General features: G+C 45.2%; 1 protein-coding gene across 1 annotated transcript; it reads left to right on the top strand.

Moving 5' to 3' along the window:
* The first annotated feature begins 2,566 nt into the window (after nucleotides 1–2,566).
* Nucleotides 2,567–10,801, top strand: LOC119388085 (protein fem-1 homolog B). The gene is made up of 4 exons (XM_037655710.1): nucleotides 2,567–3,774; nucleotides 6,452–6,572; nucleotides 8,040–8,266; nucleotides 8,995–10,801. Exons 1-4 carry the CDS (start codon nucleotides 2,711–2,713, stop codon nucleotides 9,482–9,484), a joined length of 1,902 nt encoding a protein of 633 aa, XP_037511638.1. The 5' UTR covers nucleotides 2,567–2,710; the 3' UTR covers nucleotides 9,485–10,801.
* The last annotated feature ends 2,719 nt before the right edge of the window (nucleotides 10,802–13,520 follow it).

Here is a 13,520-nt window from a genome sequence, read left to right as displayed (position 1 = left end):
GAAAAGTATAGGGGATGTTATTAGTAGTAAATGTAATGTAAATGCGAAGAAAGAAAAGTAGACGAAAAGATAACTTGTCGCGGGCAGGGACCGAACCTGCGACCTTCGGATAACGCGTCCGATGCTCTACCGGATATACTTTCCTTGGCATTATTATCTGTTCGTGCTCATTAATATTTTACCACTAAGGACACACGAAAATATGGTTCATTCGCAACTTGTATATGAAGTAATGAAGCACTACGATATTCGCATACACGTAAACCTTGACGTAAACTGACGCTACCTTTAAACAACCCGCAAGCAAAACGCTTTGTTTGATGATGATGATGATGATGAATTGTGGTCCTGCCCTTTGTAATGGGTAGGCAGCTGTCAAGTGCCTTAACCAAAAAAAAAAGGAAGAAAGAAAAAAAAAATGTGATAGACACACACATAACGAAATGTCACGTTTGCAACAGCCAGCCAGTGTCTCCTTTCAGACCGGCTACATTGACATTGTCTGAACGTCTACATTGTCTGCGCGTCGGCATTGTTTGCGCGTTCTGCGCCACCACTCCACCAATCTCTGTTTTGTAACGTCGACGGCTCTGGCCACCGCTGTGTTCGCCGTATCTCCTCGGAATCCCAGTGCCAGCGGGAAAGTGGTGCCCTCTCCGTGACCCGGGCACAGGTCAGCGCAGCGGAGGACGAGGTGTTCTGTGGTCTCCTCCTCAGCGCCGCATATTCGGCATATGGCCCGGGCCACGTCCACAGATGTGTCGAACCTGCGACGGTATGCCAATGTACGCAGAGCTCCTGCACGTGCCTCAAAAAGGAGTGCACTGCCACCGCTGTTATCATAAAGGGGCTCCGTGCCAATGTCAGCCTTGTGAGTGCGGTATGTGAGCAGTGTGGATTTATTTTCCATGGCACGCCGCCACTGCTCCGTCTCCTCCTCACACACCTGCGTCTTCACGGCATGGGCCCACTTGTACATCTTGTCCTCAATCACAGGTTTTGCAGAGAAGCCAAACTTTCTTTTCAGGTTGCCCAGGCGCCTGCACCACTGCGTTTGTGTGCCGGTTAGGCTCGCATATCTGAACAGTCGCCTGGGCCACCGTTCGTCGTCCATGAGTCGCAGGCGTCCTTCGTATGTAGCCTTACTTCTCGCCTCGCGCGCCTCAAATGAGGACCATCCCAGGTCACCCTGAATGGCCTCTATGGCGACACGCCCGTGGCATCCAAGGGCCATGCGGCCCACCTCCCGTTGGCCACGCTCCAGCCACTGCCTGGTTGTCCCACTGAGGCACAGTATGGCATTGGCAAATGTGAGGCCTGGGACGTGAACAGCCTTCCACAAGTCGCGGATGAGGAGGAAACGGTTGCATCCCCATAGGCTTTTCCGGCGCAGCACGTTTGCTGCTCTCTGCGAAGTCTTGCGCAGATTTTCTTCATGCAACCCCAACAAGTCACCAGAGGTGCTCAATACCACCCCGAGGTACCGATATTCAGTGGCCCATTGTATCTGATCTCCTCCTGGCAGGTATATGTCGGCAGTAGGGTAGGAGCCTGACAACTGTAGCGCAGCAGACTTCTTTGCATTGAAGGCCAGGTCCAGGTGGTACAGATGGGTCGCAGCGAGGGTGACCAGTTGTTGCAGGTCCGTTGGGCTTTCGGCTAGCAAGACCAGGTCGTCAGCATAAACTAAACCTGGCAGCTTCCAAGTCACAGACATTCCATCGTACAGGTGGGTGAATGAAAAGCCGATACTGGATGCTAGGAGCTTATGTTCCAGTCCAGAGACATAAATCATGTATAGCAGGGGTGAGAGAGGGCAGCCCTGCTTAAGACCCCGTGTTACCATTACTGGTCTGGACTGGGCTCCGTCAAAGCACGCTATAACCGAATTATCTTTGTACAGCCGTCGCATAAGGCCGACCCACACTTCTGACATTCCGACATCTGCCATCCGTTGGAATAGGTCATAGGTGGGATTCATGTGGGACACTGTCGTATGCCTTAGCTACGTCAAGAAAGCAACCATACAGGTTTCTGGACTCCTTGCGAGCCATTGCTATGGTTTGCATCAGCACAAAGAGGTTGTCTTCCAGCCGTCGGTCAGCTCGGAACCCGTTCTGCAAGTCTGTGAGCACGTTGTTGTTCTCTGCCCAACCACTCATCCAGGCCTTCAATACCTGTGCAAAGACATCGTAGTGAGATTGTCGCGTCACCTACCGGTGGGCTGAACGAATATTTTGTTATGCAAATGGCATAGAGTTAATATACTGACTATATTAACTCTATGGCAAATGGCATCGGTGATGGCACTGCGTAGTTTGTTCAAAGTCTCTTGGTGGCGTGAGCGTATGCATAATTCGACAGTCCCGCGTGTAGACGGGTATTGAATTAGTTGAGTGTCAACATCACCGTGCTTCAATGGCATGCATGAGCAAATTTTTATAAAGTAAACGTTTTCACAGCTTGCGTGTCAATTAGTGCTCATTTTTTCGAGTGTTCTGTAGTGGCGCGTCGGTCGCATGCTGCTCCCCCTTCCCTACTCCCTCTTCTTTTTGTTTACGTCACATACGCGATCGTGGGATGGTTTGCTCTGTCGAAACATGGGAAGCCGTCCGTGAAATAATGACTATTCGACATTGTTAGGCGCCGTTCTGAAGAAGTACGTCGTAGCACGGCAGTACCGGCAGCCTAGTTTGCCGCAAACAAAACGATGGATGACGAATCGAAGGAGACTCTGCGCTCCAAGATTTACTGTGCCGCTCGCGAGGGTCTCCCAGTGACTCTGTTCGCCCTGCTGGCCAGTGTGCCAAAATGCGATTACCGTGATTACCTAAGCTCTCTGGTGGTGGACAAGGAACAAAAATGCACTCCGCTGCTCATCGCAGCTCGCAACGGACATCGGCCGGTGGTGCAGACGTTGCTGGAAAACTTCGGTTCCGCGGTGGGACTGGAACAGGAGGGCACCGTCCAATTCGACGGATACGTCATCGAGGGCGCAACTCCCCTATGGTGCGCGGCCGGTGCAGGACACCTGGACATCGTCCGCTTACTCGTGCTGCGCGGTGCCGACGTGAACCACCCGACGCGCACGATATCGACGCCGTTGCGAGCGGCCAGCTTCGATGGGCGGCTGGACATCGTTCGCTTCCTCGTGGAGCACGGTGCCGACATCCACATTCCCAATAAGTACAACAACACTTGTCTCATGATCGCCGCCTACAAGGGCCACTTGGACGTTGTGCGCTACTTGCTTTCGCGCGGTGCCGACACTAACACGCAGGCGCTATGCGGTGCGACAGCGCTGCAGTTCGCTGCCGAGCACGGGCACTTGGACATAGTGCGCGAGCTGTTGGAATGCAACGCCCGCATTCTGGCCAACGGCATCGGCATGACGCCTTTGCTTGCCGCCGCAGAGCGCACGAAGGCCGAAGTGGTGGAGTACCTCGTCAAGCAGCCGTGGTGCACGCGCCGCGAGAAGATCGACGCACTCGAACTGCTAGGCGCGTCTTTCGCGAACGACAAGGACAACTACAGCCTGGAGCGAGCTTTCCGCTACCTCGAGCTGGCTATGAGGGAGCGGGAGCGCGAGCCCCGGCTTCAAAAAGAGTGCGGCCCGGTTGTGGCAGCGTACGACTCGCGCGTCGAGTGCGCTACGCTCGACGAACTGTACAGTATCAGGGACGACCCGCATGCCCTGCACATGGAGTCTCTGGTGATCCGTGAGCGCATCCTGGGACAGCACAACCCGGAGCTGCCACACCACGTTGTCTATAGGTGCGACGACGTAGTAGCCTGGGTTTCTAATAGCCCTCTTAGTAAGATGTTGATCATCGAAACACCAGCCATTATCTGTTTTGTTCTATGCCTAACATGTTACATTGTATGGCCTGCTTTTGCCAGTGCCCGCTAACTATCTCTACCCTTGCTGCTTGTTTTGCCATGCACTATGTGTAAATGAACGTGCTATGGGTAGGGACATTACGTGGCAGCAGCTACGCACATACTTTAGGTGATATAGCATTCAACATACATGGATTATGTAAATTAACAGCTGCAGCTAAATTTGGGGATGGGTGCATTTTCTTCTCATCATGCATTGCTGTAGAGTAGCAACAGAATGGCTTGGATGTCATTATCGGGCAGTAGGAAAGCATACTATGCTGTAATTGTGGCTGCAGTGAGTACCACTGATACAGTGAATATCTGCACCTACTTGCTTCCTGATAAGAAACTTACACATGCAGTCATGTTGTCTTAAACTCACTAATGGTCAAACATGCTGATTATCTATGAAGCATTGAACATTTTAGAAATGTACGCTGCATCATGGGCCAAAAGTACGGGTACGTTCGGTTTTGTAACTGCTGCATAGATGCTGCAATTACTTGCTTCCTGATAAGAAACTTACACATGCAGTCATGTTGTCTTAAACTCACCAATGGTCAAACACTGATTATCTATGAAGCATTGAACATTTTAGAAATGTACGCTGCATCATGGGCCAAAAGTACGGGTACTTTCGGTTTTGTAACTATGAATAGGGGGAGAATCAAGCAGGCTCTCTAGGTTCAATAGTATGTGGTGCAACTGTCAACATGGACCAGGGAATGAACCGCCATCTGCATCCGTGTGCATTATTATTACCCTTCATGCTGAAGAATCTTGCCTTTCGCACATGGGTTGCTCCCAAATGTGTTATGCAATTTATTGGTGCAGTTTGCTTTTGCTTAATAAATATTAGACAATTGTAAAAACCAACAAAGCTAAATTTTAAAGAAAGGGAGAGCTTTTTGCCCATAAGGCGGAGGTGGATAAGGCAGCCCTCAATTCTAACTTGTTTGAGGGGTGTCATTATTCTACTAGTATAGCAGCACGTCTACGTTACCCTCTCCCATGTATACCAACTACCGAGCAAATATAACAGTAGTGAAGAAAGGAAGAGAGAACAAAAAAGGGGGACATGTACCATAGATGCTGCATAATTATGGCGCTGTGCCAGCTTGGGTCATGACAGCTTAAGTCTTATGCAACGTCCATGAAAATTAGTGTTGTATATTTATTTCGTGTAATCCCAGGTCAGCATAGTTAGAAGAAACTACTATATCATATGTTGCAACTACCACATTCAAAGGTTGTAGGTTTGGTCCCTGCCGACGGCAATTAGTTTTTCGTTCGCTTTAATGCAATTTCCATTTGTGTCATAATTGCTGCACTACTGTTAAAAGCTACAAATAATGTCCCCTATGCCTTCCTTGGTTTCATTAGCTCGTGCCTATCAAAGCCAATTGGCATTATATGCCCCCTCATATACCGAACAATGGATGCTTTCTGGTGCGTTGCTGACACAGTGTTATTTCCATAACACGTGCGCTGTACTGCAGCTTTTTTTTTTGCCCCGGTGGAAGCTAGAGGCGGCGAATGCATGGCTGCCGCTCCAGTGGCAAACGAACGTCAATGGCTCATGCAAATGAATGATGAGCGTGAACTGCTCATTCAGCCGTGTCCTTCCCTTCTGGTGAATGGGTGCACAAACAGGATGCAAAGTAGCCGTAACCCCCTTAGCTACAGGGTGCAGGAAATTGCCTTATTTGTTCCAGTGGGCACTTGTAGAAAGTGCGTCATTAGGTAGTTCTCTCGTTTTTTTTCTTTGCCATTGTTGTGAGCTTTTTGCTGATAATACGATAGAGATTGTTATTAGTTTTCCTCTCTATGTGTTCTTGATGATGTTAGCAGCCTCTGTTTGATACATTTTGTATTTTAACGCTGTACCATTTCTCCTACATAATGCCCTTGTTATTTATTTAGAGTACATCACAGTCCTTAGGTGAGGCATTGCATGAGAATGTTACACTTGTGAAATAATATACATGTACAAGGAGTGAACAACCGGTAGGTAGGGCAAGAACATACAGGAACAAGCACTTATTGTGAAATGGGTTGTATTGAGCAAAAACAATATCTGATGTGTTTGTAATTATTGTAGGCTCTTGCTGCAAATCCTATTTTTTGTGTACTGTTTTTTAAAGGTGCCACTTATTGATTATTCTGAGGCACCTCTTACATAGTTTCACACTGTAAGGCGATGAACCTCCAAAGGTAAAGCATCGTTACCAGAATTCGTACAACGCAAATAGTGTGAGAGAAGTCGTGGCACTAAGATTCTTCTAGAATTTAGTTTTTATCCAAGTGATCACCTTTAGATAATTGACCTTGTATTGTTAGGAGCGAAATGCTGTAGTATTTGCTTCTAGATCACAGTTGCTTAACTGTGCCTGTTTGCTTCTAGATCACAGGTTGCTTCTAGATCACAGTTGCTTAACTGTGCCTGTTTGCTTCTAGATCACAGTTGCTTAACTGTGCCTGTTTTCTCAAGTGTGTGGTTCCCTGTTATTCTGGTTGCCATTGGTTGTTAGTAGTAAGACTTTCACTTTTCTTTACCCATGATATGCAGGGGTGCAGTGTTTGCTGACAGTGCAGCATTCGATCGCTGCTTGCAACTATGGCTGCATGCTCTTCGACTGCGATCAGCTGCCAGGCTTCCTCTGCGCAAGGACTTACTGCGATTTGCCCAAGTAAGTGGAGAGGTCCTTTTATACCAAATGCTGCTTCAGTATAAGAGAGGAAGATGTAGATTGCTCTTTTAAAAATAATGCTGGGTGATGCTAATATTTCACAGCATGGCTGCATTTCACAGTTCATTTCGCTTATTAATATTGTGCTCGAATGTAGTACTGCTTGCCCATTTTATCTGGAATAAGCCTGAATTACATGCATACTGCGGCAGTGATGGAGGAGCGGTGGTGCCGTATGTCAACTTCATGGATAAACATGAAATCAAGTGCTTCTCACTGCTAGTATGACAGCTGGTGCCACTGCTTCGCTACTTAAGAAAGTTGCATCTTCGTCCAGCATAATGGCAGGCAACACATAATTCTGATGTGTTCAAAACATGCAATCGGCGCAACTGATTCATGTAGACAAGCAAACTGTAGTATATTGCATTTTTGCCATCTCCAGTGCAGTCTGAGCTATCCTTAATATGTTAATGAAAACTGCCAAGAATTCTCCATAAAAAGATGTAAGCTACACTTATTGTAAACATGCAAGAGAAGTACTCTGGGTGTTCACTATCTACAGATATGCTATGCTGAGCAAAAGCATCATATGTGTATGGATTGAGGGATATTGCAATAATGCCGATTTCTTTCACTTCCTACTAGTGCAGCTCGAATTTGAGGACTTCACTATGAACTTAGCATTGCAAGCTTTCCAGTGTACCTGAGCTCATATTTGGGCAAGTTGGTTGAGCGACTGGACATGGCACCGATCAACTCTTGTCTTGTTGCTTCTTCCAAATTTTGTACTTGTTTTGCACAGTTATCAAAGACTAAGATTTCGACTGGACTCCTCAGTTTTTACATCTCATTTGTGAATAAATTTAGTTTCTTCCACACTGTCATGGACCATGTACCTTTGCTCACAGGTGTACACACAAATTGGGTTCTTGAGCTACTTGCCGTGGTAGCATAGAAGTTAAGGTGCCGCTGTACTAAACTCGAGGATGCGAGTTCAATTCCCGACTGTAGTAGCCACATTCCGATGGCGGCAAAATGCAAAAACTCCTGTGGACTTGCTAGATTTAAGTGCATGTTAAAGAACTCCGGGTGGTCAAATTTATTCCGGAGTCCCCCATAGCGGTGTGCCTCATAGTCAGATCGTAGCTTTGGCAAGTGAAACCCCAGATTTTAATAAATTTAAATTTGTATTCTTGAGTTAGCAGGGTTGCAGCTTGGGTTAGTTGTTTTTTTATACTTGAGGAGTGTGCTTGTCTTCATCATCGCTTGTCCGTTTTCGCTACACCACTCCTCGACTAGTACCCACCCCTCCCTTTCTTTACTGATTTTTTTTTTGTACTGTTTTGTTCTTTGCTGTTAACTGACCTGAAACTTCCTTCTCATGCTTACAGGACTTCCCATCATGCATGTCATTGACTGCATTGCTAAAGGCTCATTAGCATGTGGTGTGTCACCTGTGTCCAGGTTTTTAGCCAGATGCTGCACATTGGAGTTGAAGTGCCACCTGGTGCAGTCGCCCAGATTTTGTCGGCTTCCATTCACGAACTGGAGTCCGGTTCCGATGAGGACAATGATGCCAATATGCTGACTTCCCTGTACTTGTTGGTGGTAGTGGGCAAGCTCCGCTTCACTTCGGCTAGTCAGGAGCACGAGCTCATGAGGCTCATCTACCGCCTTGTTCAGTTGGGCCGGTGAGTACCTGAAAAAAAATTATTGCAAGCTTCTTAATGTCAGCATTTTAGTGGTTGACGATGCTCTTTACTCAGGATCGTAATTTACCTCAGATTACCTGTAAAACTGCTTAAGTAGCATACTGTGAAATAGCGTCTTCTGTGGTTGGAAGCACTCAGTCTGGTAAAATTAACCACTTTTTTTTTGTTTTCAGCTTGGTCCTTCTTTTTGGGCTTTCCCATCATCCATAGTTGGTTCCGAGCATTTAGTTCAAACCTATTACTCAGCAAGGCACCCATGCTTCTGAGGAACTTGCTGCACGGAGCTCTTTATTGTAATTGTTATAATAATTATCCTTAGGTGAGCTTTATCTGCTAAAACAAGTGTGACTTGTTTTAGCGGAGGCTGGTAACCAATTTTTTTGGTATACCTATTTTCTTTAGTTTAATGCAAAGATTTTTTGGACAGTGTTCGAACGTACAGTCATGTCACGGAAAAGGCCTTGGAATGTTTTTATCAGTTTCTTATCTTGTTGGTGCTAGATTTATCTCGATTTCCCTCTGTGAGATTGTGTGAAACTCCATCGTATCTTCAAGATTGCACAAACCTGCTTCTTTGATTTGCACAATAAAACAGTGGCTGTGCCTGATCTAGCCTTTAGTTCATGCACAACTCGGTAGCACCACCAAAATGATGTGAGCCAACTTGTTCTTGACGTTCAAAAATCTGTTACCGCATGTTTTGACAGGGTGACTAGGGACGGGTGCACGCTGCTGCACCTGTGCGTGAGTGCTGATACACCAGTGGACGATTTCCACACCAAGAACATCTGCCACTTCCCATGCACCGACACAACTAGGCTGCTGCTCCGTTGTGGTGCCGACCCGAACGCAGTTGATGCCAGGCGCAACACACCCCTGCATGCCATCGTCACGTACCAAAAGCCAATCAGTGACTTTCTCACACTGCACTCCATCATTGTGGCCTTGATTGAGGCAGGAGTGCACGCGGATGCAACTAACGCGCGCGGAGAGACGGCGGCAGAAGCGGCAACAACGGGTGTTGCAGAGGTGATTCTGCGCACTCAGACCCAAGTGACTTTGCGCTGCCTGGCTGCACGTGCCGTGGCCAAGTATGGACTGAGCTATCGGGCGGGCGAGATCCCACGATCTCTCGTCCACTTTGTGGAAATGCATGGCGGCCGAACACGGCCCCTGCCACGACCTGGTGCTGACTGAGAATTGAGACACGTGATTTCAAAGTTTAAAAAAAAATTAATATACACTGTACTTTGAGGTAAACTTATCAACATCTTGTTCGTAAACCAGAGCTTCTGTCGCTACTTTCATGATATTAAATTTTGTGTTTTGCCACCACTCATTACCTTCCTGTTCCGTTTCCCCTGAGGCAGGGGCGTAGCCACAAATTTTTTTCGGTGGTGTGCACTTCCTTGATCTGAAGTGGGGTTAGGGCAGGCAGATGTGATTGAGTGTCTTTTCGGGCTCTGTATGCCATGGCAAAAGAAATTTCAGGGGGGGGGGGGTCATGGGCCTGGTGCACCACCCCTGGCTACGCTACTGCCCCGAGGGGATTCTTCACGATAAAGTGGTCTAGGTTGTTTGTATATTCCAGGTGGTAAATGAGGCTTGTTGAATGAGCAGCTGTGTGGTGTAGCCTTGCTACTAAAAGCCTAGTTTTTTGCGGTGATAACTCTTACTTATTTAGACAGTGGCGCAAATATGCAACATGATGCCGAACTGTTACCTGGTGGGAAGATCAGTTTGACCTAGCTTGGCTGACCAGATAATTATCAAAACTGGTATACCGCTACAAACACGTGTTTCAATTCAGCTAAATCGCCTTCTTGATCTGTTCTCAAGCTGCAAATGTATTTTAGTACTCAGAACTTTTAATATATAAGTAAAAACACTGTGATGCTTACATAAAAGACAGCCCTTCATAGGCTCTTGTTTATTCTCGTATAATATACATGTTATATTTTCCTGTGATTGTTAGGAGTATCACGCACTCTATGGAGAGAAAAACTCTGGTGGCTTAAATGAAAGAGGCACAAAGCAAGGGGGTAATTACCTCTTTTCTGTGCATAATATAGAGATATCACATTTTATGCTTGCTGCTTTTTGTTGTAATTCCTGTCCATTTCATATATTAAACCAGTGCTGCAGTGTATTTATTCCCTCACAGTTGAACAATGAAGAAATATTATTTTTTCAGTGTGTTATTTATTTATTCTATATTTCTGAATATAAGCCACATGTTGCTGGCCAACCAAATGGGAGTTCAACTTTCCTTTAGAAGTTCTTTGACATGTGATGAATTTTTGACATGTCCTTGTAGTTTTGTGTAAGAGCATAGGAGATGCAATCTGTATTTCTGTCCTATCAAATTTTCATGTTGATTGTGAAGTTCATTTGGCATTGTGCTATCTATGCTTGTGTTGCAGTATGTAATGTGTGTAATTAAATGCCAGATGCTTCTTACCTGTTTACAGTGTTTTCAAAATATTTATTGCTGCAATTAAAGAGTGAAATCTCGCATTTTGATATGGTTATGCACCTTAGTGTTTTGAAAAAGCTAACACCTTATTTGCATGATGCATTCTCACCCCAAGGAGTGATGGTGCTGCCTGTTAGTGTAGCTTAGAGTTTTGCACCAGGAATATAAATACCATTGGAATGCATGCCATTCTGTTCACTGCATCCACTACCATGTCCTGAGCCAGCCAACACAATTGCCTGTAACCGTTTAAACACCATTTAAACACATGACACTCTAAACATTATTGATCATCGTCCTTTTTCTTTTGGTACTTGCATTTTTAACTTCCATCCTAACTTTTGCAGTACAGTTTATCCCAGCTAGAACAAATGCATTAATTCCCTCCAAAATATATCAGGATATCAGTAGTTCATCATATTTGGGGTTAATGTATCCTTAGTAGGAAGGACTATGTTGTAGCATAGCTCGTGCAGACCCTGATGATCTGTATTGATGATGCAATGATCTACATTGATAACCCAATGAATGAGCCAAAGTTGATCGACCATAGGAGGCTGGTGCATTATTCGTGGCATACCTGCCACACCAACTAAGATGTTATGTGAACCCTCCCACCCCCTTTTTTTTGAAGCCATAAATCAAGCGAGCTTCTTAGTTACTCTTTCTTTTGTGTATATTTGTTTTTAGATCCACATTACAAGAGTTGCATTGACAGTGTTACACAGCATTGCAGTTAGTGTATTGCATTTGATACATTGTTCATACAGAATTTAAGGTGCTGCAGTTTTTAAAGATTAGACGACTTTCCAGCCATATAGAAATGTACCTGAAAATAGAGATCACTCAGTGCATGACCAAACCTGTGTTGGCATGCATTTACTAAATACCTGTTCCACATGCCATCCTTAGTTGAACTAAAATTAAGCTTGCCCATCCATTGCACTCGTCGCTTTTGTAGGGCGGCAAACACTCTTCTCTTTCAAAATTGCATTTTTTCAAGCAAAACATTTTTTGCAGCTCTCGCCAGGTTGACGATCATTCATCCTTGCTTAGACTCCTCCAATTCTGACATGCAGCACCATATTGTCGGTCATTACAGCTCTACACTACATGCCTAGAGTCCCGTATCTTGATGGGTTTGCGGCAATTTCCATGACAAAGTAAAGGAGATGCGATTCTCTATAAATAAAAACTACTTCAATTGCATGAAAATGGCATTTTTGGTTTTTGATAGAAATGTGTAGAATACTGGTGAAAACTTGCAAATAGCCTCCCAGACATCTGATCGTTGGTGTGTGGTGGTATTAAATGTGGACTCCTTGCAAGATGTCAAACCATTGCAATTAAGGAATTTGGGGCCTCTTTGCCATTAACCTTGCTAGTGTGGTGTGGATATCACTCCTTTGTGGCCTTAACTTGTTCAGTGGTGGAGCTTCTTTAAATTGTATTGTGACAGGCGTTATAAGTATGAACAGCACAGTCTGAAGTTACCAGACTTGCAAGACAGAAGGGACATTTCAAACACTAGAAGAAACACAACTGCATTGAACAAAAAAGAATGGAGCCTAAACAGACTTGTGTACTTCAAGGTGATGTATCACATGCCTTTCAGTGTTTAGTGATGTGGGCAGAGTGCATTGAGAATGAACATTCTTTTTGTTCCTGCATGCGCTGTTTTGATTATGTACTACCCATGCCATTTGCCATTCTATCTAGAACAATATACAAGATGCTGGACATAAAGATATCTGCCTATTCCCTCGGCCTGTTTGTGTATTGAAATCTGTTAATCGGCAGTGAAACTTGTCTGATAAAAATAATAAAATATGAATTTGCGGTGGTGTCTGAATTGTTTACCAGCACCAATGGAATTCCAACTATATTGACGCAGAGTGTAAGTGCCGCATAGCCATGTGAACTGGCTGCACGTTGCCGTTATGCCAAAAATATTTATTTCGTTTAGCCTACACATAGTAGTGAGGGCACTTCACTGAAGAACTCTTTAAACGAGCCTCTCTGTGAACAAAGAAATCTGCAACTAATGAGTTCTTATTGAACCTCAAAAAAGTAAAGCAGTAATTTAAAATTTTGAAGGCTTCATTTAATACAACACTGACGGCACAAGACAAATCTATCACAGTAAACAAAACCGGTTTGTTAACTGAATACGAACAACCACATGTACGACGCCTTTCGAACCACATCATAACTGGTTAATATATTGTTTAGTTGGCACCTACATATTACACGGTTTCCTCGGGCGTTATGTGGATGTGCAATATGAATTGCATTAGTGGGCATATTCATTCTATTATAGGAAGGCATGAGATGAGGTAATGTCACGAAATACTAGATTTGTCTCGTCTTTACGCCAGAAATCGCCATTTGGTTCGCATTGATATCGCAATCGAGGGATCTAGGTCATCGTATTTGCAAAAGGAACTTGCTATTTTTTAGTCGGTCACGGTGTTACCACTCGTAAGCTATGATACCGAGAACGTTCCCTACATATAAATTACTAGTTGTACTCCCACTGTTTTAGCAACAACTTCCAATACGTCAGTTTCGCTTCGACACAAATGAACGCCGATAAGCAACGTCGACAACAACACGACGCGAGTCTTGCGGAAAGAGCGAAATCGAAAGTGCACACGCAACTGATGGAATGCCGGAACAAAGGGCACATGTGCTAGAAAACGAAATCCAAGTGTGCAAACCCCCGCGCCCTCAACGCCTCTCCATCTCGTTTGTTTC

Source organism: Rhipicephalus sanguineus, chromosome 3, assembly GCF_013339695.2.
Source record: "Rhipicephalus sanguineus isolate Rsan-2018 chromosome 3, BIME_Rsan_1.4, whole genome shotgun sequence".
In the NCBI taxonomy this organism is placed as follows: Eukaryota; Metazoa; Arthropoda; class Arachnida; order Ixodida; family Ixodidae; genus Rhipicephalus; species Rhipicephalus sanguineus.
The sequence above is the reverse complement of the archived record's forward strand: the minus strand, read 5'-3'. Positions and strand labels throughout refer to the sequence as shown.